The following is a 24,921-nucleotide window of genomic DNA, read 5'->3' as shown; positions in this document are numbered from 1 at the left end:
CCCAGCTATACTATCCTATCATACAACACCATGGAGCACTGCTAAATGCTATTGATGGCGCTAAGTTGAAGTCAGTTTTTATACAGACTATACATATGTGGAGACATGTATTCTCATGTATTTGGGTCAAGAGCATAGATTTCATTGTTAATTTTACTTACTTTCTACTTTTTTTTATTAGTGACATCATTGGCTTTCATCAGTTAATAGTCGACTTTTAAAAAATCTGACCTCGTGTCACCCTGAGTGGGAACAACACTCTTCTCTTTCATTGCCGTGTGTGGCTGTTATTTAATATCCTTAAGTCAGAAGGGTGGGACACCAACCTGTTGACAGTTCAAAGTCTGTGTTGAGGCGATGCTTTTTGTCATGACATTACCTGTCATCTGCACAAGAAACCTGTAATCACGACAATAAAATACTCAACACAACTGAGAAAATAGACAAAAAGCCTGTTTTATACAAGCTTTATTTACAATGTAATTTCCAAGTTTTACAGTGTAGGAAGCACATGTTCATCAGTAAGTCCTCATTGGACAGATGCTATATGAAATCCACCTAACTAGACACGACCTTTATGTTCTCATTCTCAAAATATTCAGACACTTCCTATCCCACTGGTACATACTGTATGTACAGTGTGGCTGTATACAAGCAATATAAAACTTGGCAAATGGAAGGCTATTTGCTACGTCAATATGTAAAGAAACATTTTTTCCAATGAGTAAAAAAAAAAAAAAAAATACAGCAAACACTGCACGCATTATGATTCTGACCTGTTAACAGCTTAGTGATGTTTATTTGATCAAATACATTTCGACTGCCACGATGAGTGGGTAGCTGTCAAGTAACACTAGGGAACACTGGGTAGTCAGTGTAGCTTAGGCATGTAAAGACATACACAACATTATGCCAGTTTTATAAGGGTTACTGCAATTCTCATTCAGACTTTTGATCTGAAAACATAAATAAGGAGGAGGGATTTATACTTCAATATTGTATTTCCTTTTTTATTGACTACAAATTGGTACTGATAAGGTCTTAAAAAAAAAAAAAAAAAGGCCCCAAATTCTGAAATCAGGTGAAACTAAAGGATGTAGACAGACAAATAAAACCACAGTGGGTGATTTGATGGTGGTAACAGGGACCAAAACTATATGGTCTTAAGTATTAAAAACAAAAATCTTTCCCCACATCCCTGATATACTTTTCAACAGGTCAACCACAATGTGTATATGTTCCATTATATACAGATTTCTTACCAAAGCATGGCATGGGGACGGACGGTTAAATTAATTCTATGTACTGTCAATTTTAATGGATAGCGGTGATGAAATTCTGAATCACATGGACCTGGACGAGACATGCCACCAACTCTTAACTTTGCTGAATTACTGAAGTTATACAACCGATGTTATTTCACTACTTGGTAAAGAAATTTATTCTGGTCCAGAGTTTTGTTGCCGGCTCTAAACATTAGAAAATATCATTTGTAGAGTCAGGGTAAATTCACCAACCATTCACTGAGACTTAAATGTGTAAAATGTGCTTTTTAGTTTAAAAAACGTTCACGGCCATTTCTTAGCACAGTGATTCTCCTCCTGCTGAATAAATGGAGGTAAATGTAACCTTGCACTTGACTTGACCTGTCTCGCTCCACTAATACAAACCTTCTCTCCTCCTTTTGTTGCATAAGACATTTATTTAACTGTATTTTGATGTGTCTGGAAACATCACATCCAATGTAACAGTATAAGTGGGGATATAATAATACTAATAAAAAAAAAAAATGTTAACACTACTATACAAGCGGCAAAAGAATAAATAAGCCATTAGGATAAAAATGCACGGCATGGGTTAAACTAAGATTACACAATTAACAGTAAGTAAAATAGGTTAAAAATTGAGAGGAAAAGCCCTCATTAAGCCCATGTAATTTTTTTTGAATCAAGAAATCTACCATGTAGATCAATTTAAAGCAAACAACAGCCTGCCTTTAATCGCAAAAAGACTAGAGAGGGTTTTTACATATTTTCAACAAAGGCACTAAACTGGAGGATTCAATCATCTCTCTCACTTTAATATATGTATGCATTTATGTCTGTAATATGCATATCCTCAGGTCCAAGTGTGTTTTTCATCCTTCTCCCTGCCTTTTGCCAACATAACTTAAACAGGCTTAGGAAATACAATTTAAATAAGACATTTATTTAAAAAAACTGACATAAAATATACATATGACTTACAGCGAGGTTAAAGTTTCCCTATGACTGATGCTTAGAATCTGCCCCTTGGGTAACACTGCACGTTAAAGGAGTCAGTTAATGCCAAAAATTGTAAAACCCTGTTAACAAAACACTGACACTGTAACGCGAAAAAGCTGTGCGAATGGTTCGTGGGCAACAGGATCGGTTTAGATTATTGCAACTTTTTCCCTTTACACATTTATCAAATGATTAGTCCTTTCAGTATAAATGAATAGACAATACATTAACCTGCGTGGGCTGACGTACTGCGCCGTTACTTATATTCTTTTTTTTTTATTTGGTTGTCTGATCAGAATTACCATTCATTTTTTGACTATTAACCTTATGACAAAACACACGGAGCATTTGGTTTGCAGACCACATGTTATTTGCTCAAATAACACAGACAATATGGTCGACATTAAAAAAGACTGCATACATTTGTATTAAATGTGTATTTGATCAAGAAGTAGACCCTACGCTGAGGAGAAATGGAAAGCAGGCTTAATGGGGGCTTTTATCCTGTATAAAACCTGTAACATTGCTATTCCTTAAAAACACTTATTTTACCATCTTGTGCTCCTATTGCAATCTGTCCATAGACCTACGGGGCACCACAGTGTAGCCCCATAAGCGCTCTGTTAGCCCAACACTTGCTCAGTTCAATACTTGAGGTAAAAGCAGTTCTATGATGCAACCTAGCAAGTTGAGGAGAAGTTAGACATAAATACTTACTGTAGAAGCTTAAAGGGGAGGGGGACTCCTTTTTGTTACGCGGACCGATTTTCAGGCTACACCTCTCAAATATTACCTCATTCCTCCAAACCATGTAACTAAAACAGACACTGCATGTGGAAATTTGTCATTGAGGTATCCTGAAACAGCCAGACAACGTTAGGTCGCGCACGCTTGTGCGCGAGGAAATCAACTGGTGGATTGACAAACAATACTGTAATATTCGTTCATTCTCCCTTCCCGGGTGTTTGTAACACAGGCTGAACTGTAACAGACTTGACGCAGTGTGGAAGCACAAGCAGGCATATCCATGACGAGTAAAAGGGAGGGAGGGAGAAGAGGAGACGGAGACGATACCAAACAGTTTAAGGACGAGGGGAAAGGAGCAGGAAGGGTGGAGAAGAAATTAATTGGAGAAAGGAAGGTGAGGGTTATCTCTTCCGTACCCACTCCTCCTTCGGCTTGACTGGAGGTTATATTGCATGACGCTGCAGAGGCTTGTTAGTGCTCATGCTGCTGGTTATTCGCAGGCTTCGAGTCAATGCAAGGTCATGCAAACAGTACGCAGGCAGGTAGGTTCATGCATTGCGTGCCTCAGCCTAGCCCGGCCAGGGGTCAGTACGGGCCACAGAAAAGGCCAGGCCACACGAGGCCCGGGAAGGTCACGGGTGTGCAGGTCATGCAGTGACATTGCTGTTGAGGGAGGAGAAAGAGAAGTGGCGGTCAGATGGCGGGGCTCGTGAGCCGAAGAACCAACAATCTGTCCCTCGTTTTAACAGAGAGAAATGTTAATTTCAAGGTTAATAACACACAGTTCGTGACATGCCTTAAACAAAGACAGCGTAAAGGGAATGACACGAATAATGAATGAGCTGAGGCAAGCAGATCTATTCGAGGTTTTAAACGTCAAGGCGATCCTGTGTAACGCTTATCAGAACACCCTTCTTATACTATGCTAGCAAGTTCAAATTTAGAGGAAAAAGTAAGTCCGCATGAATGTGCAGCATTGAATAAACGCCATCTTATTGTCAACTTCGTGGTGTTAAAGACAATCTTCAAAGAAAATTTCTTTCAACCACACAGGATCTACATCTTGGCAAAAAGCTCATGGCTAAGTTATGCGATGGGAAGGGGGAGTCTGTAGTATCGCAGGGGTGTAGTTATTGACTGATTACTGTGGTAGGACATTTAAATCTAAGACTATGGCACATAGGGTGTTGTCTGACACAACTTTGCAATGCTGGTAAAGTTAAAACCAAGCGGTTTTGCTTGATGGCGACTCTGTTCTTTAAGAGAGAAAAAACACTGTACACCATTATGTGCGACTGCACAAATGAAAGCTTGAAAATCTATCTCATGATGGATTGCACCTTCTGAAAGAAAATCTGAAGACATTACCTGGGAAACCAAACTAAACTCTAAATTATTGCTGCTCCGTCACCAGCCAACATTTTCAAAACACGTAGTCCCAGTAAAAATCATTCATTTAGATCACTCATATAGCAACAAATCAAACATTTACATGTGATAATACAATGTCCTATGTTTTTTGTATAAGATTCATTTAAAGTCAGATGTAATCAAATTTAAACTTCGACACATGTAAATGGAAACGGTTTTCACGCCTGAAGAGTTAGAGCAGATGACAAGAGGACAGACAATCGGCCAACTCCAGTCAAGAACCGAACTGAACGTTATCACAGGTAGAGATGTGCATAAATACTGCATGAACAGGTAGAGCGGTTCCTCGTATCAAAAAAATGACAGTAACGCGTCATGAAGGTGTGATTCTTCTGAACTCCGGGGTCCAGATTACCTGCGTGGCAAACGCTTGCCACAGAGTACAGGTTCAGGAAGGTTGAGAGGGAGGATGTTTGGAGTGATTTAGTCAGACCCTATCAAATGTGCTGAGGTTTGAAAAAGGTAGAAGCCTTGCATCACAGGAGTCAAGGTAAAGTATGCTTAGTCAGGAAAAATAGTGGTGAAAGATTTGGAGAGGCTTGACTGGCATCTCTACCGCATGGATCTGATCGAGACAAAAAAAAAGGGAAATCAATAGGCAGAACGTAGGAAAACAAGAACTTCCATTAGAAATGAATGGAAATCATGCGCCTCAAAATAGGCCCACAGATGACAGTTCAAGGGGATTTGTAAGGTAGTTTGTCGCGATATTTCGTGCCTACTGCCATCTACCTTGCGGTAGCTGGCTGGACGTGGCCTGGGTAGGAGCGGCGTGTGCTGGTTGCTTGTCTCTGCCGGGCCAGGAAGGACTGACCAGAGCCAGTGTTGGCGAGTCGGTCTTCAGCCGCCTTCTTCTGCATGGACATGCCCTGAGAAAAGATAGAAAGGATACATCTTAATGCTCTTACAGATAATCATCGGGTCACTGAGACTGTAACGATTCCAGTGTTTATGCAGGAGCACAAATCGTCGCTGCTGACAGTCTACCGCTAATCATGATGCATTTTCTCAAATTTGCTAAATTAGTGCTGATGTAAGATTGATCACCGACTGATCAAATATGTCACGAGCCAATACTGTGTGTTGAGGTTATTAAAAAGTCTATGCTGCCCTCTAGTGGTTAAAATGTCTGATTTCTTACAACAAATGTTTTAGGGCAAATCAAATACTTCCCATATACTATGAAAACTATATATATATTTATATATGTAAAAAGATAAATCTCAACTATACTTCCTTGTTAAACCCCCCCTAAAAAAATTTTCAGTTTCAGGCTGCATAAGTCTTTCTTACCATATTGTACCAGGCTGACACAATCAGTTTCTCCTCGTGGTCTCTCTGGCTCTTTGTCTTGTCCATTTCTTTCTGTTTGGATGAAACATTAAGCCACATAAAACTTAGGCGACGCAAGAATTTCCTAAACCACAGCACTGTTAGAACAGATGGGACAAATATATCACCTATCTGCGTATGCTGTGGTTATTCTGAAGGGAACTTTCTCCTCCTTCAGAATTCCACTGGATAACTAATTCAGATGTAAAGCACAATTCAAAGCACAAAACATGGAAGTGTTTAAATGAGACGTCTCTGGTTGCGGTCTGATCCATTGGTGCTGAAAAGCATCAGCAATTCATGAATTAAATTTGAAAGTTCAACCCCTTAGCGTTGTCCTCATATTGTCATTGTGTTGCCACAGACATGCATCTTATTACTCCTAAGTGACAGCCTGGTTACCTCCAGTGAGTGTAACATCCTCTCCTTCTCCTGCAGCTGGTTTTTCAGGGCCTGGACCTCTGGACCAGAACCCTGGTTCTGCTTGGGGTCCAGCGTCCGGATCACCTGTAAAGGACGGATTCACGTCACGTGTTTTCTTGTTGACATGTCGACCCTTTTATACCGACGTATACTCACACTCTTGGCTTTTTCAAGGTATTTCTTGTATCTTTCCTCCATCTGTTTCATGTCTTCATCTTTTTTCTTCAACGCCTCTTCCAGCTCATCCACTCGTTGGGCTGAAGGCAGAAGGCAAATTTAGCTTTTTTCTTTACTATGGCTACAGTGGAATACTTGCTTCTGATTGTAATAAAGTGGGTTGATGAATGTCAACAGACTTTAGACAAAAAGAATTCGTTCCAAACTCACAGCTGGCGGTGTATTTAGGTTCCATTTCGTCGATGACAGCGTTTTTCTTTAACAACTCGTTGTTCAGTTCTCGTAGTTTTTCCCTGAGAGAAAGAAACAAAACACACGATAAAAATGCGACGTAATAATTTGTCTAAAATTTCTCACAGAAGTCCAGGTTTAAATGTAAGAACACAGACACTATCTTGGCATCAAGTTAAATAGAATCCTGAGATAGGAAAACGTGGGTCAGAAAATAACTTACATGTGCTCCTCATATTTCTTCTTCAGAATGGAAGACTGAAAAAAAGACAAATGCAAACGATGTTTTACAACCAACACGCAACCTTAAATTAAACAAGGAGTTGAAACACACTTCCTGAATAAACAGTTCTGCTCAGTTCTGTCAATATCCAGCAGAGGGAAGTGGAGAACTGATTATTTATAGAAATCGCATCAGATACTACATCTGAAAGATTGAATCATCGTCAAATATTTGATCGAAACTGATGGTCTGAATTCTGCTGACCTCAAGCCTAGTGTAGGTGATGATAAACTCCCACATCAATGAATCAGATTTCTAGTCGTTGCCAGTCCTCATAGTGTCTAGTGGAGGTTGACCTTGAAATTCTATGAGTCTGTGAGATTTTTTTTGACTGGGGTCTAACAACGACTGATTCATCGCAGGTAATTCTAATATGAGTAAATGGCATTTGTTTATTTTGAATATGATGCGTGTTGTTATGTTGTCTTCTTCATTCTCTTCTGTCTACACTGAACAGGTGACTGACCAGTGCAGCGATGCATGTGCAGGCACAACAATGCCCAGATGAAAAGAAGACAGTGGCGGTATACAGATTACAGGATAGTGGACTACAGGACAAAGGACAGAGTTTCTACACTACAGAGAAAAACATGGGAACAGGATGGGACAAGATTTTCTGTTGCCCTGGAGAGGAACAAGACAGGAAGTGGGATAATGTAAATCTATTACTCTGTCACCCTCTAGTGTCTAGCAAGGAGAAATGCAGATTTACGCATGAGAATATTTCAGAGATTAGCTACAGCATGGAGTTAGAAGAGGAAACAGGGACCTAACAGGAGAGGAGTTCTTGTTTTATCCTCTAAAATGCATTACACTAGCACTACGTTCTTTTTTTCTTCTTCTACAATGTTCAAATCAATCGCCAGATCTTTGAAAGCACAAAGTCTAAAAGACAGAATCACAAAGACATACTTACTATAGTCTGACAGTGGAGCGTTGTTTGAAAAGAAAACGGACAAGTTTGTCTTTACTGAACGGCAAGAATCACAGACTTGCCAAATGTGTATGTTGTGTTTTACATCTTTTCCCCTAAAATCTCCCCCTTACAGAGATGACTGCAGCAGTGCTGAGCCCCAACTTCATAAAAGGTTATAATTCGTGGAGAAAGACGGTTTCCCATTTTCTAATTATCACCTACATGCTATAAACTGAACTGGATCTATGAGTGAAAAGACAGATGGTTAAAGCAAGACCGATAAAGCTGGTTATGGGATGTTTAATCTACAGACAAGAATGGAACCTAAACCCCCAGTGAAAACATGTTTTTTAAAATAAGCATCAACATGATTGCACATTAATTGTCTCATACCAGGAAGCAGGAGACAGGAACAGAGAAGACGGTGATGAAAATTTGTATTCATCAATTTTGATTTCAGGATTAAATGCAAACTAGAAGACATTTATGTCGCTTATTTGCTGATGATCTTGCATTTAACTTCACTGATGTTGCGCAGCCGCATAATTCAACTAACCGTATGAGAAATACATTTACACCTAAATTAAATCAAAAGTGTTACTTGTAAACAACAGTCTTGAAAGTATGCCATGATGAGTTTAAGTTGAGTGACTATGACTCTGTCAGAGACAATTATTTACTTACGTCATCTGCTATAGAACCTTGTTCTTGAAGATTCTTCTGTAGCTCCTCTACCTGGCTCTGTTCCTCCATCAAGCGCTGATTGATTAACCTAGATAACAAGCACACAAAGGACCAGTTGGACAACATAGCTCTTGACGCAGCAATGAGGAAAATGTAAAGTACACAGTGGTAGATGAATACCAGACCTGCTGGCTAAATGGACATTGACAGAAATGCCAGTACAGACAAAGAAATCTTTGTCAAGAAGGAAATGAGAGACTGATCCACATTTCAACACAGGAGTGAACATGTGGCTCAAATCTATCAGGTCAACAGAGTAAATGGGAAAAGAGTAACGAAGCGGCTATGCTGTAAGCTGACCTGTTCTCCGTCTCCAGTTCGTTCTTTCTTCTGTTGGCATCCTCCAGCAGACTTTGCAACAGGGCAATCTTCTCATTGTCTGATCCCTCCTGGGCCAACTTCAGCATCTTGTTCTCATGCTGAAGACGAATCAAATGTTCTCTGTAGAAACACATGTTGAGAATCAAATGTTAGCAACAAATTAATCTGATGCTTGACCGCATTCAGCTGGCAGTTCTACACCCGTACTCAAAAACCTCTGAATACGCTCATTCCTAAATTTGTTTTCATCACATTATGATGGATAAAGAGGGATACATTTTGAAAAGTGCTACACTGCTGCCTGACAAACCTAGAGCACTGGAGTAAAAAGACCAGCTTTGAATTGACATACTTGTTTGCTACCAAAACACAAACAGAAGCAAGTTCGCATCAAGTAATTTACTATTAACCCTCGTATTACTGATGTGCTCCAAATCTGTAATACCAAAACAGTGTGAAGCAAAAAGTACTACTAATAAAGTTTGACTATCCCAGTGAAGCTACTGTCTAGAGAGATTTCACACAAGCACTGCCTTTTTAGAGATGGTTTCCCAATGATAAGAAAAACATTGTAATGTAATTTAGATTAAATGCAGTCGGCATGAAAAGGGTTGAACTACTAGTGTATTTCATTTCCTATATAAGAACAAATACGAGGAATCCCAGAGATTTCTACTCATGTAAACACTAAAACAGCAGGTGTAAAAACAGGTTGGGAGCTTTGTCGTATCTCTCTGTCTGCTGTCAGGAGTCTCGTGAGTCCTGCCTTCACAGGGCGTGGCTGCTCATTCCTTTCCAGCTGGAGATCTGGCTAAATGTTTCCAGACTAACTCACAGCTGCTGGCTAGTGAACGTTAAGAGAGGGAAGGAAAAGGAGGCGCTGCAGGAATAACTGCATTTCCAGCTGTTGTTCTCGCCGTTTTATAATTATGATACATTTGACAAGTGAAGATCAATCCCAGACGCTGCTCATAAAAGTAACAGGTTAGCGCTGGACGGACAAGCAGAAGAGATAAACTGACATGAAACACAACTATTGCAACATCTTACTTTTATCTTCAAAGGATATGAGGACACCTTGAGGCAACATTTTTTTTATTACACTGCCCTTTAGAGGTTAAAGGAATGCCTGGACTTAGTTAACTAAGCCATTATTCCACCCAAAAGCAGCTTTTAGAAGATTTGGATTTCAGTGTTAATCCACCTTTTTTTTTTTTTTTTTTTTCACAAAGTTCACAAGCACTGAAAAATATTTCAGGCATGTTGTGCAGTCCTCTATGAAAGCTGCTGTCAGGCTGATGTAACTCACATAACTATTACGTAACTCTACAGAGGGAGAGCTCCTTCAGGGCCAAACTCATCTGCCTTAAAACAGCAGGAGGAGCACATGGACCGGGCTGGAAACCATCTGGCTATGAGTCCGTAACAACATCACAGAGAGACTGTACTATCTGAAATCTTGGAATAAGACCCATTAATCCTTCAAGACTGGATGGGACATGTGTATGTGTATCACTTTAAAAGCGGGGTGTGACATTTGCATGGTTGATGTTGTATCGAGTGAGCACATGTTTTTTTTTTCAGAAAAAAAAACATATCTGGTACATCCTCCCACACGCAACACAAATCTTCTTTGAAATATTTGTTTATGTACTTTGCTGTGATATTTCTTGAGCATTAATCCATGAAAGATATGGTTGATGGACTATATCTACGACTAAAAGCATACAGTGACATACCGGATCTCTGGGGTAGTGATCTCTGCAGCCAGCGAATCAGTGCCATCGTTGCTGACCATTGGAAACAAACCTGGAAGAACGAATAGCACATGTCAGTACACGGTAGCTCCGGCCGCTCATATTTAGCCACCAAGGCATCTCCTTACCTGATGTAAGCTGTCCCTCTTGAGCTTGGACGCAATGTAGTTCCTCGATGGTCTCCTTGAGTGAGTCTCTTTCGGTCCGCATACGCTGCAAAGAGAGATGCAATTAAAAATGAGTGAATGAGCCAAATAGAAGGTGAAAGATCTGTAGTGAAGATATACCAAGTGCTGAACAGTAACAGAATTTTTAGTCCATTTGTCCAGTTGTTTGTATTCTAACTCATGCAAAAATAACAAAATTGGGCTATTCCAGTTTTACAAAAAATGTATTTCCCCAGAAAAAAAAAACTTTCAGATCCATCCCATAGTCAGTCTTTATATTACTCATATGAAATGCACATACATCTTTTTCTTTTTGTAGAGAATCCACTTTCTCTTTGACCCGCTTATACTCAAACTCCATCTTGTCAGCCTTTTTGGACTCTTCTGACAGTCTGTTCTGAAGTTCCACTACCTGTGTGGAAAGAGGACAGTCAAAGAGAAGACATTATGTCTCAAAATAAATACATAAATATATACACGTGTGAGAGTAACAGTATATCTGAAAGAGTTAGATTACATCGCACAGTCCAGGAGAAGTGTAAACGATATGCCCTTTGGTCACGTACCTGTCTCTTGTAAGTCTCCAGCTGACCCTTGGTTGCGTTCGCCTTTCGGAGCTCTTCCTCTAAACTGACGTTGGTCTCCATTAACACGGTGTTCTTCTCTTCCAAAAGCTTATTCTAGAAAACAGCAACACAAAGTGTAAGTTTCAACTGTGCATTTAGACTTGGCATGTGTGGACATACAAGCTTACCAGATACAAAGTAGTCACCCAGTGAGTTCTTCTAGTAGTAGCAATACATATATAGTAAGTAGCTCCATCTATTATGATTATGCATGACTGTCTACCTGTCTCCTGAGAAGCCCCATGTCCTCCAGCTTCTTCTTGTAGTGTTCAACTGTGCCCTCCAGTTTTGACACTTTGTCTGAGGAATGCCTGGGAGGGAAACATCGGAAGATTTCATTTTACGAGCTTATATTAAAAAAAAAGAAAGTAGGGGCACACGGTTTTGGAAATCTCTCATCATCTCTGATTTATGACTACATTTCATATCCATCTGGTCTTCAGTGGAAGACAATCGCTTTTCAAATGCCAGGAAGATAATCTCTCCTTAAACGCAGAGAAGACTAAGGACATGATCATCGACCTAAGAAAGAGGAGAAATCATCATGCCCCATTACACATCAAGAAGGTTCAACAGAGACTCTTCTTCCTAATTGGATTATCCTCTACTTCTCACAGCTTTTACAAATGCACACTGGAGTATCCAAACTGTGGTATGGGAACTGCACCACTCTGGACAGGAAGCTCTTCAGCGTGTCGTTAAAAAGGCTCACTTCATCTGTAGAGCTGCTTTCCCGCCACTACAGGACATTAACAAAACCCGGGTCACAAAGAGGACACGCAACGTCATCGAGGGCCGCGCCCACCCACAGCACACCCTGTGTACACTCTGGCCCTCTGACAGACGCTACAGGAGAGTGAAAACAAGGACAACCAGACTAAAAAGCTGTTTCTATCCACTGTCCGTCTGGACACTGAGTCACTGTGGAACTGACAGTGTGACATTTGCACATATCAAACATGCTTGTACAAACCTAAACAATATTTATTTAAATATTCTGAATGTCCTACCACTGAGACATTATTGGACAACTAATTGCACCTTACATCCAAACTACACTCTACCTTTTTGTGCTTGCTCATTTCATTTATTTTTTATTTTCTATGCTTAGAGCTAAGTTCATTTCCTTTAGTTTAGCCAAGTTATTTATTGTGTAAATTTGCAGAGGAGGAATCATCATTGCCCAGTGTAACCTTTGGTGTGTATATGAAAACAAACTTCTTGAATCTTTAACTATTATTTCAAGATTACCAAGCTGCCACCAGTGTTCATCCTTCTCGGTTCTCCTCTCATAGTCCTTACCTGAGGACATCCATCTCATCCTTTAGTGTCTGGGCTTCATCAGCCAATGAGGTAAGCTCTTCATTCTGGGACTTCACATCCAAAAGTTCTTTTTCAAGCTCTTCACAACGGATCCGATAGTCATCTTTTGCGGCCTCCAGCCTGGACGGAGTCAGAAACAATAATTATCATCAAACCTGAAGATTTTTAGCATCGGCGTCGGTCAGTTCAACTCTAACTTCACGTGTGACACACTTTCTGTCTGTTCTGCAGCTCCACACCTGAAAGTTTCTTCCTGTAGTTGCTCCAGTTGTGTCTGCAGCTGGAGATGTCTGCGTCCAGCAGGACTGTTTATGTCCTCTATGGAGTCAGACTGGTTAAGTCTCTCCATCAGGACCTGGTTTTCTGCTAGCAAGCTGCTCTTCTCCTCTTGAAGGGCTGCCACCTGGGGGAGGGAAGGTGTTGAAGAAGAGGGGGAAGAATAGGACACACGGAGAAGAGAGGTGGGGGCAGAAGACAGGAAATGGAAAAGGCAGGAGAAAGTAGCAAATAGGGTGTGGAGGAAAATAGATGGAAAGGATGTCAAGAAGATGAAGAGATGCAGAAAATGAAAACAAATTAGAAGGAAAATTATTAAATCTATCTGTTTTTTAGGTAAACTGCAGCATCAACTTTGGCAAGCACACATCAAACACACTTCAACAAGGCAAGTCAACAAACTCCAACATAGCAAAGAGGGCTGCATATGGGTTGATGTTGTCTTCTCGGTTTAAAAGACGGGGAATCAAACTCCACATGAAGCAAAGCAGAAGCTGGTGGCTGTTTTCTAGAACGTGTAAAAGTTTATAAATTAATTAATCTCTGTGTCCCTCGACAAGAACGAAAACTGACTTTAAATTAACAAACCAATATCCCAGTGACATTAATAAGCAGTTTTCTTGTAAAAATGTCAACATAACTGGCCAACGTAAAGCCAATTCTAACCACAATATTTTTAGAATTTGGATCCAGTCAATAAGGTTACACTGAAACATCCAATCCAAAACAATGATTTCAATAAATAGCAAGTGATAGGAATATCATTTAATGCCATCTGAATCACAGAGCAAGAGATATTGTTTCAATGCAACTGTGTAGTAGTAGTTAATTGATTTTTTAGATTGATGAACACATCAGTGCCTAAAATGTATGCCCTTTAAATGCTGGTAACATTGCTTTGTGAAAGCATTCTGGGAGAACTTGCAGCAGTGTGAAAATTCTCTCATGGCAACAAGCCTTTATCACATCACAGATGTGAACGGGACAGCTCTGAAGGCAGGAAACAAGTTGGGAATCAGCTGCTCTCAAAGGGTTTCCTAATAAAATACTTATTTACTAGAGGCATTTAGATTCATTACATGCAAGACTAATCAGTTTAGCTGACAGCTTGCTGATGAAAGCTATCCAACAGGCTTGGAATAAATCCTAGGGAAACGTTCTTAGTATACATTTTATTTTTTTAAATCTTTAAAAATATGAACAAAACTGTATGTGTGGACATTTTTTCAAATATTCAACATTTCTTCCTGGAACAGAAGCCTTCCTAGTTTAGTTTCAATTGCCAACCTCTTTCCCTTGCTGTCTACTGTTGCTGTAGGAAAGCATGAAACACACCAAGGTAAAAAAACACAGAGGACTGTTAGTGAAGGGATGACATCTGACACACCCAGACAAAACTGCAGTTGTGCCTGGTGTGCCCCAAGAGGACCATGTGTATACGTGTGCACAAACACTTGTGCACCAACGTGTAACATGCACACACAGTTTGGAGAAGGGGAATCTGATGCAAGCAGACCGGAAAAGAATCCAGGGCTATTTGACACACCACACAACCATGGACAGCAGAAAGAGATAGTAAGAAAAGAAAGTGTGCATTTACCCTCTCCTCTAGCTCATTAAACTCTAACCTCAGTCTATCACGCTCTTCTTGGACATGGAGAGCCTTTAAAGCAAGGCACACAGTATTGAAAAAGTAAAGAAATAAGAGGAAAGGGATTCAGTAGCAGAAGAGAGCAAGTGACTCTTTAAACTACAGCTCCAATTTTTTTTTTTTTGGCAATGATCTTGTCTCATTGTGATCTCCTTTTATGAAGACGGACATAGACCTCTTACGTCTTAAGTCAGTGCAGGAGAGGTCCATAAGGTAGAAACAGGATCAGCTAGTTTGATCCACTATAATTATCCAGTATATTAAAGGTTAACTCAAAAAACTGGAGCTGCTTTTAAAGTGTAATCCAAAATATATGTGAAAGTCTAAAGCAAAAGTAAAATTTTTGATTCAAGATTGGACATGAGATAAGTATCTGTGTTTTGTATCGAGTTATTACTTAACACAGGATTTCATTTGTCTACATAGGTTTCATGAATTTATTCATTTCATATAAAAGTTGATACGTTGTCTTAATTCAGCCATTAAATATATATTACTACTCATTACCAACTGTTGACTAACAGTTCAAATTATACATCTGAATGCAGGGACAGGAAATATACTTTCAGGCATTTTCCTAGATAATGATATTCAGATAAGGTATAATACAAAACAAATATTTTGAAGAAACTCACAGTCTTTAAATGAAAAACAAAAAAACAAATGGCCCATAAGCTCATAAGAATGTTCAGTTATACAGAGACTCTAAGATAAGGTAATCCTTTATTTATCCCACAGTGGGGAATGGGCATAGTAATAGCTAATCCACCGGCAGGCATTCAGACGTGCGATAGAGTAACTCAACACTGTGCTACAGTATATAAAATGAGCTGAGAAAGACTTTAAATCATGGGGCGTACGAACTGCATCACACCAACCTGCATGTCAAGCTCACGACACCTCTGGGAGATCTCTTCCTTGGTAGCCAAAGCATCATTCAGGTCCTCAACGGTCTTCTTCAGCTGAAAAAAAAAACAGGAAAACAAATTAAACAGGTTTCCTTTGATTTCTTATCTGCATGAATAAGACCACAGAAACAATCATTCACATTACACGGGCATGTTGTGGCCAAAACGCAGGAGCAAAAAAGATGAAGTAATTTCAAAAGGCACAACACTGTGGGGCTTGAAGGTCTTCATACCTGTCTGTCTAGATCCACGTATGAATCATTTCCTCCCGTGACCGGAGTCTCTTTGCTCATCAGCTGCAGAAACACAGAAATATGTTGTAATAATCGGAACCCTGTATTATATTGATTACTTTATTCTTGTTAAGAGTAATGGGTTTAAACAGACAATCTACCTCTTGGATGGCTGTCATGACAACGTGCTGCACCGACTCCTCCATCATCATGATGGTTTGGATGTATTCTAGAGATCACACAGAGAGAGAGATAAAATGATGAGGAAAATTCCACTCTCTCTGAATCAGTTTGTAATGCAATGAGCTCACGGGACACAGTTATTAAGCACACACAGAATGCGATATGCACCTTGTTTCTGTTCACAGTTGACGGCGCAGCCCAACAAAAGTTGCAACATCCTCCCAAGTTCTGCTGCGTCAGAGTGTTCTCCAATAAGATTAACATCTGGTAGTGTGAAGTCATTAATGTGCTGGCCTAAGATCTAGACACGAAGGGAAGACGTTTTAATGCTTTCAAAAATGTAATATAGTGACATACAAACATTTCACAACATGAAAACTAGAGGAACATGACCTGTGTCAAGCTAAAAGTATTTTGTGTCAAGTAAGCAGGCACAACATCACTTTACCAGCAACAGAATGATTTTAAACTTCTTACCTCCTGATTATAGTCTAGGATGCCTTTTAAGATCTTCTTTAGATTGCTGACCTGAAAAGGAGAGAATTTAAATGTCAAGATGTTTCCTCAGAATATTAAAAAATAAGCAAAGTGAGACGTTACGATTGCTTATCTATTACTAACCAACACAAAAAACATTTACAAAATGTCAAGTGAATCATCAGAAAAGACCTACATCATTACAAAGATCTAAACCACAACCATTTAAAATAAGAGAGTGAAGTGATCCTCACCTTTAACCTCCAGTTGTCCCCAACCTCTGGCTTGATTCTACTAATCCACGCATCATTGAAATACACTATATCTCTAGAAAATTCAGACAGACAAAAGACCAGGTTTAGTGTCACGTTTGTTTTTGGTGGACCAGCAAGAAACAAACGAGAGGGTTGGCAGAAATCACCAAAATGCCACTAAAAAAAAAAACATTGTGAATTTTCTCATACACCAACATTCATGATAAAAAGACTTACATTTTCTGCAGAGCTTGGGCCATGACGACACCGCTGGTCAAGTCTTCTACTGTCTTGCATGGAGCCTCTACTCCAAATGTCTGGATCTGAACGACAAACAGAGACATGTGCTGCGTGAGAGTTGCGCAAAACATAAAACCACCCAACTGGGAAGCAGTTAGTGAGTTACAGCACAGTTAATTTGAAACATTCTAGTTTCAAACTGGTTTACTAGTATCGTTAACGGCTGAGAGTTTGGGGTCATGTCCTTCTCTAGAAAAGTTAATCAGGTAGGTGGAAGCATTGCTCTTTACCTGCCAACATTCATTCCAATGGCCCATAGTCAGTTTCACTAAACATAGAGTTAGGTCTTAGGTTCACCAAGCTAACAGTCCTGAGTTTTTACAGCGTGCTCTGCACTGTTGGTACTTATCGGACCCCTGCTGGTGGCTCTGCAGCCAATTGAGAATGTTTAATTGGTAGCAGAGGACATTGAGAGGAAGAGAGGAGAAACGGAAGTGACAAAAATCAGGCTAAAGCCGACACACAGCTTCACCTTGGCCAGTCAAGTATTTTCTGAATAACGTGATAATCTGGAATGAGAAAAAGTGTCGACTTAGTGAACAACATGATTCGGGAGAGGCCCATACTCCACGCCTCTGTTCAAGTGCAAATTTTGGCCCAGACACATCATGTTCAGTGATCAGAAGGAAGTGAAGGTAAAAAAAAAAGGGTTTAGTCAGCATCAGGATGCATCGAACTAAAAGATCAGCAGATGGTAAAAAAAAAAAAAGGTTGGTTTGTTCACTGCTTTGGGAGTATCTCTGTAAAATGGCAGGCTAATCGTTGTTAACCTGCAGACAGCTACTATACAGATATACAGGCACGAGACTAAATGCATTGCTTGTCATCACCGCTCAGTTTTATTACCATGTTACATCATTACTTTGTAATTCTTTTCTGATCTTTTTCTTCCTTTCAAAATGCCTCGCTTGACATGTCTTTCTTCTCAAATAGTGTCCTCCAGGCAGAAAGTCTGCTGTCCAGACAGAAGTGATATTCTTCAGTCTACATGCCAGCAGCTCATACGCCAAAGGAGGAGGAGAGACCGGGAGTAGGAATGCTGGAATTCAAACAGGAAGAAAACGACGAGGTTGAAGTGCCGGCTGTATTTCTGTTTCCACTACGTGGCTCAAACACAACATGCAGCTCTTAAGCCTTTAGTCAGCAATTCACCACAACCAGAATTTCAACAGATACACCAAATCCTCCCCATCGGCTAGGATACAGGTTTAAATCATTGATGAAAGGCTTATCTTTTACCCACATGAGATACTGAGCTGAGGGCTTCAAGTGAGACTTAAATATATTTACATAGATAGAAAAAAATCCAATCAAAGCTCTTGTTTTTATCTCTAGGGAGATTTACTTGTTGTTACCTGAGCTTTTTACTGTGTGACTACTACATGTACAACTATATGCACAACTTTCTAAAAATAGTCACAGTGAAAAAACAACACCATCACAGACTTCTGTGCTGTACTATCAGCACTATCTACTCTGAACAAGAGTAAACAATATGAAATGAAGTGAAATCACGGATTTGTTTAGTTGATTTATTCTTTATGAGCACTGGATATTGAGGAGTATTTTATGAAGCCACATATAAACCTAGCATCAGCAGAAAAGAAGACGAGAAGAGACTCCGCACTGAACACAGTGTACACAGATGGTATGAGGACAACATGACACTGAACATAACACCCACTGATAGATGAACACAGATCATCTAAATCGACAGTTTTCTATTAGCTTTTAAGCTGGTTTGACCTTTAGGGACCAAATAGTTGCATGGTTTTACTTTTCTAGTGACTGCCTTGTCAATTATCCTGCAATAAGCTTGTTTCTCTGTGTATTAGTGGGTAATAGGTAGTTAATGCCTAAAGCCAGCCAGTGGCCCAGAGCCGACACAGAACAACAGAACCTCTTACCTGCTTCATTTGCCCACCGTGTTTTCTCAATAATCTACCAGTTCAGTTAAACACTCCTGGTAATTTCATAATAAAGCTCAATCAAGATTACGCTCTTTCCTGGTGTTCTATCATCTTGTATAGTTACTTGTGTCAGTTACTTGCAGACTTCCTCTTTTAGATGCTACTGGCAATACACAACATTAACAAATGAGATGACACCACAAACAACAGCCTCTTGAAACATCACAATGGATAAAGTAGCAGGGAAAGCAACACGATGAGATTAATCTATTTCCTTTTAAAGTGGCACAGTCGGAAAGGGAACAGAAACACAATATGACGTGGTTTCATGCAGAGTTTTTGTTCCAAACCAACAATCGCCGTACATCATTTCCCTTCACAGGAAAGATGTGAAGGGAAAGAAAACACAGAGTGAGTTGCACTAAAGACAACTAACAAACGGCATGACAAACAGCCGGCAGCTGTCAAAAGGCTGTGGAGGTATTTGTGCAAAGGAGCTGAATCTAAAGCCACTGACATGTAGTATGTCGAGCGCTTGATGCCGAGCTGAAAATATGTCAACAACTATTTGTGTAATGTGGATGAGTTAAAGTGTTGGACGAATACACCTTCAGTCCATCAACAATGGTCCGTGTTGTTGACCGGCAGTGTTTTCGTTCCTTTTTCACTAGGCTGCTGCTTTTTTGTTAAACATCCTAAACTATTGTTTGGAAGCAACAATGGGTCCCATAGCCACGTGTGTGTCACATGTGTGACTTTGAGCTTGTCACACCTACAAAACTGTAGTGTGTGTGTGTGTGTGTGTGTGTGTGTGTGTGTGTGTGTGTGTGTATATATATATATATACATATATATATAGCCAGACAACAGAATTTTAAGGAAAGCATGCCATGTCCATTGTAGAGCAGAGCAGGTGGGCTGTAATGTGGGACATTGTCCAGGCACAAGCTATCTGGTAACCCCGCAATTTATGTTTGTATATGATGATAATTTACACAATGAATGCCAAACAGGCACAAATATAAAAGTAATTGGTTTAGTATTCACATTTCCCATAAAAAAACAAAAACAAAACAAAATCCACGGATCGTACTGTTTGTTGACAGTAGATGTGTTTGTCCTTCCTTCCAGTTATGACGGGATTATTTGCAAACTTTACTTCCAAATATGGAAAATTAATATTAATGAACAACATCAACACAAAAATAGATGTTGACAAGCATTTTTTTTTTTTTAGAAAAATTGATTATTTAGATCTATAGTCCCAAGCCAGGTAACAAATAGTATAGTTATAATTTACTGTGATGTATTGGAGTGATAAGACTGAAACCAATGTCATTGTAAAATGTTTGCTAGTGGGGTAGGACTTAAGGCCGAAGACAACATCTCAACACAAAACACTGCAACGGTTAGCAGGCACATATGTTCTGTGACTGCAAAAGACTGGGACACTGGAAGAGATACGATCAGCTGTGAGGATAGGAAGCTAAGAAGAGCAACATGCTGTACTACAGAGCTGGCATCTACTGAATACATGCTTATCAGTTTGGTCATAGTTTATTCATTCTAGATGACAACAATGTCGTGAAAATATTTGTGTGTTTGAATGCACAGATTGAGCGAGATGTAAAATGGAAAAAGCCTACCGCTTGGCATTTGAGTTTTGCTTTGTTGTTTCAATTGTAATAGGACCTTTTCACAGATAGCTCTGGGCTGATCCATGTCCTCTGTGTCATCTGGATCACTTCCCAATCTGCTCATTATGATTATACTAATCGTGGAACCTTGAAGCACTGACCGCAGAGTAAATGCAGGTCAACAACCACTCCTGTATCTAACAGGATAGTATTTTCTCTATTCCCTTCATCATGGCTTAAGACTGCCAGGCTTAACAATGCAGTTTAAAGATTTGCTCATGTTCACGTTTCTTTTATCACATCATCAACAACAATCTGCAGGGCAGATAAGACTGCTGAAGAGAAGCTTAGTTTATTAACGGAAGCTGTTCATCACAACATTCTGTAAAGCTATGCGTACAAGTTACTAGACCAAAACAAATTAGCTGCTGCTGTGTCCTCAAAATGAACTCATCGTGGACATGATCAAGTGTGAAGAGGATAGAGGTGGACAACTACCAACATTGATTCAGGTTAGATACAGGTTTAATGTTAACCATATATTATATATATATATATAAAAAATTCACTATGCAAACTCATAACTAATTATAAGATAATACATGCAAATAATAACATCTATAGAACCACTCTGTTGAGATTGATCATTTTCTTGCACACCAAGCAGGGCTTCAGACAGCAAGAAAATTGTCTTTCAGCAGCCAGACTAACATAAAAAGTCTCCGTCCTTCTGCCTCCTATATGCGCCATCTACTCAGATGTCTTGTACCTTTTCTGCGTTGCAGTGATTTCAAAGTAAAAGTAATTGTTGATCTATATTTATTCTCGTCAACACAAACATGGGCCACTCAGTTCCAGTTCTCACTGTATCTATTGATTTATTATTATTTAATAATCATTTATTAACCTGAAGTTCTTGTACTGTAATGACCGCGATGCCACAGCCAATATCCCTGTGACCTTAAAATGAAAAAGCACATTTGAATTTCTCTATGTTAAGTCTGTTTGATACCAAAGCATTTCTGAGTAATGCAATTAAAGTGAAAATTGTGTTGCAGGTTAATTGATGTGGAGTGCCGCCAAGTAAAATATTCAAAGTGCGCAATGTTCCTATGGCTAACAGAGAAAATATGTCCAGTAATCGTGGGACATCATCTTATCACTTGCGCAATCTGGCACCGTCCCTTACGATTAGATATACTGGGCCATCCTGTTGGACCGGCCTAAACAAGAAACATCTACCTTAACACTACCACTTCACTACTTTGTGTTTACACAAAAAAATCTATTTTCTAATTTAAGTCAATGTCCATTTGAAAGATTGGATATAAACTCATAAAATGCTTGGATCAGCTTTTTAAGTATATGCCATTTCCTTCAATCACTAGTTAGAAATCTTGCTGCGGTCTTGCGTGAGTGGTTTTGAATGACTAGTCTCATGAGACCATGCAACCAGATTAGTGTATGCACGAGGGAAAACCAAAACATGACTCAAGGTACAATTCTGAGGGCACGGTCAGGCCTTCAAAAACTATCGGAGAAACAAAGGAAAGAACCACGTAAAAAAACGTGGGCCCAATAGACGGAAACTGAAATATCTCAAAGTGAATTGATATTGTATTGAATCAAATTGGCACATTATGAATCGTAAGTGAAACTATTGAGGAAATCAGCTGTGGCATCCGAACGATAAACAGTCACCCTCAGTGATGTAACAGGTATGTGGGGAATGTTTGCTAGCGACATGATTGTTAGTGACGTCAGCCCTGAAAGCTCATTTTTATTAATCAAGACAAGACAGAACACAACAGTCAATACAGTCTTGGTTAATAGTACTAAATATCTTTAAACCTGACATGACGTGAAATAATGGTATTCTGAAAATCTTGGATAGATGGATATATAGACAGGTAGATACTTTATTTATCCCAAGGGACACATGCTTCTGGACACTGTGGCCTTCCTGGGTGTTTTGGTTTTACAGCCTCTTCAAGATGAACCATCTGAGGCCGAGCCGACCTAAGCTTAGTGTCCAGGTAGGACGTCATGTCAGGAAGCACACGGCTATGTCAGGAAGCATGCCTTCGCCAAACTCTATTAAAACCATGGCGCTTTATTAGAGGACTACTGACATGTATGCCAGTAGTGCAGTGTTGCAACATGTTAGTTTTTTTTATGACGAGCATCCATTATACGCCAAGCCCAGCCAAACCATCACACCTGCGTAATGCTTTGCGATGACTGCTTTTCAGTGAGATCACAGGTGTCACACATACACTGTGCCCAAATTACACTTATTTTTTCTTAATATATATTTAAACAGAAATGTATTAAATGTAAACATTCCTGTAAATGACTTCTTCTTCTTGGTCCTAAAACAATTGGACAAGGTCTGGAGTTGTAGTTTGTACCTACAGATTATTATGATGTTATGTTACTGGTCCGTCCCTCTTGCGATCAAACTGGGCTGGATGTGGCCCCATAACTAAGTGAACTGTTTCACCTTCCTTGTATACAAGTCTTCAGCAATGTTAAGTCAATTCACCGCCCGTCCCTTCTTCAGATTAAGGAGGTTTCAAAACACATTATCGATTTCCAAAGATCGGATCAGCACGATCCCATCTCCAGACACAGAGTTAGGACACTTCTGTCAACAATGTAAACAAGGGTCAATCGGCAGCACGTGATTCTGCGGTCTCTCCTTTTTCGCTCGTTAGCTTAAAATATCTGGCGTCTGGCTTTGGCTGGGAGGGTTGAGGGTAAGTTAACGGTACAAATCCCAGCACAGGAAGTCAGCCCGTATTCGGTATTTTTTGATCAGAGGAAGGGATGGGGGGAGGAAATGCGAACATAATGATAAGTTAAGCTATACTACACGACAACAACAGGAGCTCAGTCTGAAAGCCGACACCGATCCGTCCCATGTTCCTTCCAGAAGAAAAAAAAGCCTCGGTAAACCACATAGCGAGGCCAACGTCTCTGCCGTCCGGTTCTTCCTTTACAACAACCCGCAGACGTGTATCCCAGTAAACCCGAGCTAACGTCAGGCAGAAAGCCCGAGCCTACAGAGCTGGAATTAAAACGACCCTGACACCACGGTGAATTGTTTTTCTGGTGGCTAGCAAGCACCACATCAGCAGCTACGCGAGTAAACAGCTGGCCTGCAAACGGAACCGATGAGAGACGGTCCGTGTCATCTTCCTCCAGCCAGCTAACGTTTCCACCGTTAGCTCCGCCAGCTAGCGTTAGCCCCGTAGGCTAGCTGGCGTCGCCGGGGAACTACTGTCTGTCAGCGAGTAAAAAACTGTAAATTGACCACTCACCCATGTTAAAAGGCTTTCACAGAGTTCCATTCGGTCCAAGGACTCGGACGTGCTCATCGTTAGCTAACGTGGACTGACTTTACGGGCCGAAGAGAGCCTAAACTTAACAGTCAGCTTCATACACTCCGTCCCGAGATCTCTCTCTCTCTCTCTCTCTCTCTCTCTCTCTCTCTCTCTCTATCGCTCTCTCTCTCTCTCTCTCTCTCTCGCAATCCGTTGACTGGTGAGTTGGGTCTACAGTGCGGCGTCTACCAGAGGCGGGCTGGGTGGGCGGGGTCTGCAGTTGCTTTCAAAGGAAAATGTCTACGAATATAGGAACAAACTTTTCCACGACTCGATATGTTATCTGTATTACTATGACTATGAGGGTGCAGTTCTGAAGTCATAATCATGCTTACAATATGCAATTATTGCAATTAAATGCAAATCAAATAACACTCATTCAATGTCAATATGCACTCAGTCAATAATATGGATGTCGCAGCCAGGATGGGAATAGTGATTCACTAATGCAAAAATACGCAAATATGAATATGCTTGGATCAATTTGTCACATCATAAAACACTGTGACCCTCAATACACCACAGAAAGCCTGGCAACGTGTTATGTAATTCATCAGTGAAAATGGCTGATTACTAGATTGATTCATTGGATGTCATCGTTTCATGGGGTGTTCAATCCTGGCATCATATCACACTTCTTTTCCCCACAAATACAATCACTTTCCAGTTCCTTAGGAACACTAGCAAAATCAAATGCATTCAAAAACAGTCCTGAACTAAATCCTAGCCTCATGAAAGTTGTGGTATTCAGCATTTCACTAAAATATAAAAAATAACTCAGAAAGCTATTGATTCAGCTGTGTTTTCCATTTGGAGGCTGCGGGTTACAGTACTATTGAACTGTATTATGTTGTATTGACATGCTTCCATTATTCTGACCAGAATATATTGTGAACTTTGATGCAGATTCCACCAAATAGCAGTGACTCTACCATCCATACAGTTAATTCAGCAGTATTTTCCC

The 24,921-nt window shown here is 40.0% G+C and overlaps 1 protein-coding gene across 4 annotated transcripts; it reads right to left on the bottom strand.

Moving 5' to 3' along the window:
* Window positions 1-451: 451 nt before the first annotated feature.
* Window positions 452-24,077, bottom strand: hook3 (hook microtubule-tethering protein 3). 4 transcript variants are annotated; one of them, XM_047569470.1, is made up of 25 exons: window positions 23,895-24,077; window positions 16,962-17,047; window positions 16,725-16,797; window positions 16,471-16,521; window positions 16,162-16,294; window positions 15,972-16,039; window positions 15,811-15,873; window positions 15,548-15,631; window positions 14,619-14,681; window positions 12,982-13,145; window positions 12,722-12,862; window positions 11,643-11,730; window positions 11,360-11,473; window positions 11,095-11,205; window positions 10,755-10,839; window positions 10,609-10,678; window positions 8,849-8,989; window positions 8,489-8,576; window positions 6,829-6,863; window positions 6,585-6,667; window positions 6,354-6,454; window positions 6,177-6,281; window positions 5,736-5,807; window positions 5,175-5,311; window positions 452-5,007 (listed from the first exon to the last, which is right to left on the bottom strand). In XM_047569470.1, the coding sequence occupies exons 1-25, from the start codon at window positions 23,949-23,951 to the stop codon at window positions 4,995-4,997; spliced, it is 2,226 nt and encodes a 741-aa protein (XP_047425426.1). In that variant the 5' UTR covers window positions 23,952-24,077; the 3' UTR covers window positions 452-4,994. The 4 variants fall into 4 exon arrangements, with proteins under 4 accessions (XP_047425426.1, XP_047425425.1, XP_047425427.1 ...); XM_047569469.1 differs by having other exon boundaries at window positions 452-3,674; XM_047569471.1 differs by lacking the exon at window positions 14,619-14,681 and having other exon boundaries at window positions 452-3,674; window positions 23,895-24,076.
* Between the last annotated feature and the right edge of the window lie 844 nt (window positions 24,078-24,921).

The sequence above is a fragment of the Mugil cephalus genome, chromosome 19, assembly GCF_022458985.1.
Source record: "Mugil cephalus isolate CIBA_MC_2020 chromosome 19, CIBA_Mcephalus_1.1, whole genome shotgun sequence".
NCBI classification, from domain to species: domain Eukaryota; kingdom Metazoa; phylum Chordata; class Actinopteri; order Mugiliformes; family Mugilidae; genus Mugil; species Mugil cephalus.
Note: the sequence above shows the minus strand (reverse complement) of the source record. Positions and strands in the feature narration are given on the sequence as shown.